The sequence below is a fragment of the Chenopodium quinoa genome, unplaced genomic scaffold (assembly GCF_001683475.1).
Source record: "Chenopodium quinoa cultivar QQ74 unplaced genomic scaffold, ASM168347v1, whole genome shotgun sequence".
Classification (NCBI taxonomy): Eukaryota; Viridiplantae; Streptophyta; class Magnoliopsida; order Caryophyllales; family Amaranthaceae; genus Chenopodium; species Chenopodium quinoa.
In genome coordinates, this window is record NW_018744041.1 from 1,692,321 (window position 1) to 1,699,013 (window position 6,693).

A 6,693-nucleotide genomic window follows, 5' to 3' on the forward strand; every position below is an offset into this window, starting at 1 on the left:
ACCCACGTGATTGACAATTGCACCCTTGCTAATCTCTATTCTCTATCTTTCTTTCTCTCTCTCCTATTGTCATGAAAATGAAATATGATTATAGTGTGGGTGACGTGAAGAACTCCAACATCCATATTAGATGACTCAAATCCATTGTCGCAAGTAACCTTGGTCGGCAAATTAAATTTCCTTTCTCCTCTTCCTTCCCAACCTCTTTCCAATTCTTGCCTCTTGAACTCTTCTTATAAATCTTGTTCAAATTAACTAATAATTAGTGTGATAAAGTGCTCTTAATTAACCCATAATTAAACACTTAGTCGAGTTATTTATTGCCGTCCTTCCTATGTCCCACATCCACTTGGCGCGTTCCCATTGGCTATTAGTCCACTTTCATTCATAACCTTGTCTAATTAATTAGTCTTCTTAACATATACTAGTACTATGATGTTGAGATTTTATGTGCTAAGCATCATGTTCCAGCTTGATTATGATGAGTTAATTATACTTAATAATGTATAAAGAATGGGATAGTCATGATCATTTGATAATCTGATAAGTTATTAAATTTCTTAGGTTATGCACTAACACTAGGGGCAAGTCAACCAAAGCATTTTTCGACGCGTGTTAAGGGCATATACGCCGCCACTTTAGGGTTAATTATGGTACTAGTTTACATGATACGGTGTTGTACACTTTGATTAGGGAATGATTTTCCCTTAATTCAAGTCAAAGTTTTTATGTAGTTGGAAGATGGTGGGAGAATCTTCATTCTCCCCACCAATTTCTACAATTTAATGTCCAAGGCTTAGAATTTGGCTCATATAGTAGTGCTTTATTAATAATGATTATTGTGAGATTAATATCTAATATTTCCTTCCTGTTTTAACAAGGAACTGACGTCTATTAGCTATCTAAAGTCAGCTGCAACATAAATAGGATATATTGGCTTTGTTTTGTGGGGTCGGACCATACAATTTTATGAACTTTGTTCAATTATACAAGAAATTGCATACTTATACGTGATGACTTTTTAGACCCAATTTGTTTAGGTTATTCCTTGTTTTATTTGACATACCTTAAATTAATTGCAAATTAGTGTCACTAACATTGTGAAACACTCAACCTGTTTTTGAGTTCCAAACTCTACCAAATTCACCAAGTCTTGTGAATTTCAACCCTCAGTATATTTCCCTCTTTCTTTTGTTTAAAACTTGGGGACCCTACTTTGTGTTGGTTTCTTGTGTTTGATGCTATGATTATGACAATTGTAACAGATGTTGTTGAAAATTTGTCCTTAGAATGTTTTGCTTCTGTAACTGAGATTCTCTAAAACAAAAATTGCCCCTTCTTGTAAACGTAGAAGGTAGGTGAAATTGATGTTGGATTTCTTGTTATATGGGTGATAATTGTGTGCACCCTTGCATGTTTTGATCCTTTTCGCTCTACGAGGTGTTTTAAATGCTGTAGTGGTTGTTTGGTTGAGCACTAATTGAATTTGAGAGAAACTCCTTAAGCATTAAGGGTCTGTTCAGAACTGAGCTAAACTGAACTGAATTGATTGGAGTTGAACTGAACTGATTAGAACTGAAATAAATTGTTTATGTGAGAAGAAAATTAGGAACTTAACTGAACTAACCTGAATGAAGCTAAATTGAATTGAATTAGAATTAAGCTGAAGAGAATTAGCCCCAAGTAAAATAGGGTCTATGATGAGATATACATATGTTTGATATGTCTTGGAAACAAAATGTTCCTTTCTAGAGAAAGTGGAGGGGTGTGGAGTGAAATATCGTTTTATTTTTGGAAAAGTATAATGTTACTCGAATTCTTCAGGTTAAGTACGGAGTATTTACCGTTATGGTATCAGATATTAACAGAAAAGGGTACAATATGGTAATTGGGGAGTTATAGTAGAATTAAATACATCTTCCAAGTGGTAGGCAATTCAATCAAAGCAACATGTCCTATCACCATATGTTTCAAAATGGCCAAATAACCTTTAATTGTGATTGTATTAAATTCATCACCACTTTATGCCGCACCATTTGTTACTTCTTTGGACACACAAGATGCTTACCATGGTAGTGTAGATAACAAGAACGGTACTTTGATATTTGTACTACTGGCCCAGGAGCTTCATCGGATTCCAACCATTTACCCTATACTTCAAGGAACCGGGTTCGATTCCGGTAAATGTTGACTTCATTACCTTTCCTTTCTCTTTTAAGACCAAAAGATGCAAAAATGCAAAGCGTACCTCGTGGAAGGTATTAAGATCTTTGCAAAAAATTATGTTCTTATTCTTATGCTTCATCTCACAAGAGAAAGCAATAAAAAAAAAAAACCACACATACACGAAGTGTATATATATATAAAAAAAGTAAGTCGCTTTGAGCAAAGTTTCTTTGTTACACACATGTATTCCATTCTTTTATAAAACCCTTTAGCCATAAAACTATTCCACTCGTGCCAAAACTTTCAATCTTTTAGAGCCGTAAGAATTGAGAATCACTCCCCTTTTTGCATGGACTTGGAAGCATCTCTAAAGTTGTGACAATACTGTACAACAGTCGTAAATTACAAGCAACAAATTTCAATTCAATTTAATTGACATTGCCACATCCTTTCTCTTACAACTGCCCATTACTTATGAAATTTGCCAATTGCCAATAATATCCATACCATTTTTTAACCATTTATTTCTTCTCTTCTTGTAAGTTTGGTTCTCTTTGTTGGACATTCATTGACAGAAGAAAATAACTCTAACTTGGTTAATTGAAATAAAATTTAAAAAAGAACATGAAAGTTTTGAACTTAAAAGATTGGTTATTTTACTAGTACTAGTTATTACTTAAAACTTGATACATGATTAAAATTAAAAACTGCTAATTTAGGGGGGGTTAAAGTTCTCTTCTAAGATATGAGATGCTATTGCAGCTACTGCTGCTGTCATCGCGTTCTTCCGATGAATCTTCATTGATATCAGTCATTCGAAGATGTTTAGTGTTGTCTTGACCATCCTCATCAGTGACTGCACTCGATCCCGAAGACGATGAACAAGGAGCAGGGAGGTTCAAGTCTGCTGCAGCAGCAACACCTCTACTGTCTCTTGCCAAGAAATCATAGAAAACTGGGTTTCCAATACGTTTGTTTGTAACAATGGCTTCCTCTTCCTCACAAATAACCCCTCCTTCCTCCTGATCATTCTTGGTTGCTGCATTGTTCCTTTTCTTCAGGAAAATTCTGCATAACACCCAATCTCCTGTTGCTTCCCCTGTTTTCTGCAACACCCAAAAAAAAAAAAAAAAAAAAAAGTCAAATCACTTGGAAAAGGAGAAAGATTTGTTTAATGATGTCTGCTTAAAATGTGGGGACAATATCAAAACTCTAAAGATTCCCACTAATAATTTGCTTATAATTAATATCCTTAGTTTAGTTTATTAAGGTTGTATGATTTTTATAATCATTTTCATATTTTAGAGTGTCTGTTTCATTAACCCTTAATAACAATTGTATAAAATATAGTGGGGTGTTAATAGACGCTTTCGTTTCATTTCGTTTAACAAATTTGCATCCAATTTTACCTGCACTAGACCCTTTTTGAGAGGGGAATTCAGTGCTTGTGGGTTGGTTTGACTTTGATTCAAGTCCACGAGGCGATACTCGTGCATAATCCAATCAGTTCTTGACCCATTTGGAGGTTTTCCCCTGTAAAAAACCAGTGTTTTCTTCATCCCAACTATAAGTGGGCTGTTGCTGTTGTTGATGTTGTGGTGGTTGTTCTTAGAACCAGCAACAACAGCCTTGTCTTTGCCAGTGGCTTTCCAATACCCTGACATAGTTGCCCTGTTTGATCTGTTCCCATTTGGGTACTTGGCTTCCCTTGTGCTGAAAAAGTACCTCTCTTGCCCTTTATCGCCTGCAAGAAAGAAAAGACATGAGATCAAATCCCGTCTATTTTAACAGAATGCAGGGAGCGGAAATGAGTGAGTATAGACTTTAAAGTAATAGAAAGAAATGAAAAATTATACCAGGCAAATCCCAAGGATCAGACTTGCAAACATCAACTTCAGGAATGATGGAAGCAGGCAAAGGACAAGCAAAAACCTTCCTTTTCAAGTATTGTACAACCAACTCTTCATCTGTTGGATGAAATCTGAAACCTGGTGGCAATCTCAGCACCCCATTTTTCACAAAATTCATCCTCTCCATTTCTCAAAAATTGAGTCTTTTTTTTGTTTTTGTTTTTGTTTTTGTAACAGTAAATTCAAAGCAATTTGAATTCACTGTTATAAGAAATATAAAAACTGAAGAAGAAAGAGTTTTGTTGCTCAATATTTATAGGGGTTTGTTGGTTGTTTTGAAAAGTTACAAGTTCTTAGAAACACATGTTTAGTACATCTTGTTATAAATTTACCATCAGAAAAACAAGAAAGAAGAGGGAGAAGCTGAAAAAGAGGAGAAAAATAAGAAGTGTTTGAGGTTTGAGGAGAGAGAGAAGAGGGAAAAGGGTGGCTTCTTTATAGTAATGGGAGAAGTTTGATGTTTGATAAAAAAAACCAGAGAAAGAAAGAGAGAAGAGAGTTTGGCGTAAACCAGACTCAACCTCTTTTCTCTTTGACGCAAACTATATTATTATACTCTTTTATTTATTTATTTATTTTTATTTTATGGTTAGATTTAAATTCAGAAAGATTTCTTTATTTAGGCAGTGTTTGGAGTCACCTGGTAACCCCATTTACGTAGTATTTTATTTATTTCTTTGACGAGGAAATTTTATATTATTATTAAATTATTAGCTGTTGGTTCATTTGAGACGAAACTGATCATTTTGCATCTAAATAGACTCAATTCCCCTCTTTATTTTAATAATTAAATAAATAAATACAACTTCGTATGTAAATTGATAGGTTCTTCAGAGTACAGTCAGACAACTTCTCTGTTCTATCTGGTTGGAGTTGTGGTTAAAAATTGAATTTAACCTGTCTGTTTGATTGCCGGTAAAAATATTATTACGGAGTCTCTCTCTGTTTTTTTAATATTGTGTTTTGCTTTAATTTTTGCGGAATTTTAGAAGAAAGAGATAAATGTATTAAATTACGGAGTATTATTTAAGTGAGGTTATGTTAATACTTTTATCTATGTGTAGATCAAGATGTAACACTTAAAAATACTGAAGGGAGTTTTGTGTCAATTTTATCGGTTACTTTTGTTGTCCCTTAGGGTAAGTTTATCCCCAAGACTGAGACTTATAGTTCAGACTCTGCCACATCAGATTTTCACTAACTTTTAATTACTTTTTTATTATTCAGACTCATACAAGACTTTCTCCAATTTCACACATTATTTCAAGACCCACTTCAGATTTACTTATCCAATTAATATTTATAACATTAATTTATTTATATATTTATTAATTATTTTAATATGGTGAGTTGGTAACTCACTATTGGACAACATAATTATTTTTGTTCATTTGTATAGTCTCAAGATGGGTTTTAGAATCCAAAACTCATCTCAAGACTATATAGTCTTGATAGAGATTATTGCTAGAATATTGCTCAAGACTTGTCTAAAGACTCATCTTAAGACTAGGGATAAACTTACCCTTATTATTTGCTCTTTCAAGGCATGGTTATTGATTGAGAAAAAAAAAGTGGCGGGACCAATTGCACTAATTCAGTGGTTGTTAGAATAAAGGTGTGGTCCCTTATAACTATAATTAACATACTACGATAATAAGACGTTGTCCTTTTGAGCTACTCTGCTCTGTTCTGTTGAATTTTTTTTTTTTTTTTGCTTTGCTCTACTCTGCAATGTGGTGGAAGCTCCTGCTGACTCCTGTCCAGCTCTGTCCATAAGCTCAAAAGAACAGGGTTATGTTAGACAAACTTAGAAATAACGAAGGAAGTATTGTTTAACAAATTACGGAGTATGGTAACCCAAGTATTTTTATAGCAAAGACAAGGATGGATTAAGACCTCACTTAGGGTCTGTTCTCATTGACTGAAATGAGCTGAGCTGAGCTGAACTGAACTAAAATGAATATTTTATAAGAGAAGGAAATTAGGAACTGACCTGAATTTCAACGTATGAGAACAGGCCCTTAGACCTCAACTCTCAGAACTTCTTTGTCCAATATCTACGAGGTAGACACTCTGAAGTAGTGGAATAATAACACTTGTAAATCAGTAAATTTGCGTTACAAAGTAGTACATACTTTGTATAAAGAAAGTGTATCTAATTTACCACATATATAGGCATCAAGACATATACATCACAGTAGCAAAGTGTAAATTGAACCCGTAATCACAAGGCAAAAAAATGTATCTAATTTACCATACATATAGGCATTAAGAGTTTTAAGACATATACAGGGTACATTACAATAGCATAAGTGTAAATTGAACCCGCAACCACAAGGTCATAAAAATACCTGGAATGAAGGGAATAAACACTTGAATAGGAGTTGAAACTTGAAAGTAAATGAAGCTGTAAAAAGTGTTTCGTTAAAAGCTTCCTTTAATTTAATTTTGTTTGCTGCCATCAAAATACCCTTTGTGCCCTTTTCCCTCTGCTTCACGCCTCGTATCAAGTTGAAGGAAAGTGATATGTCGGAAATCTTATTGCATTATTCTCTAATTTATTTATGTCCAAAATTGTTTGATGATTGAAAGGGTATTTTAGTCTTTCACAGTATAA

The 6,693-nt window shown here is 33.9% G+C and overlaps 1 protein-coding gene across 1 annotated transcript; it reads right to left on the minus strand.

Moving 5' to 3' along the window:
* Positions 1-2,634: 2,634 nt before the first annotated feature.
* LOC110690492 (NAC domain-containing protein 83-like) lies at positions 2,635-4,612 on the minus strand. Its single transcript, XM_021867340.1, has 3 exons — positions 4,023-4,612; positions 3,576-3,910; positions 2,635-3,272 (listed from the first exon to the last, which is right to left on the minus strand). The coding sequence occupies exons 1-3, from the start codon at positions 4,201-4,203 to the stop codon at positions 2,892-2,894; spliced, it is 897 nt and encodes a 298-aa protein (XP_021723032.1). The 5' UTR covers positions 4,204-4,612; the 3' UTR covers positions 2,635-2,891.
* Positions 4,613-6,693: the final 2,081 nt, after the last annotated feature.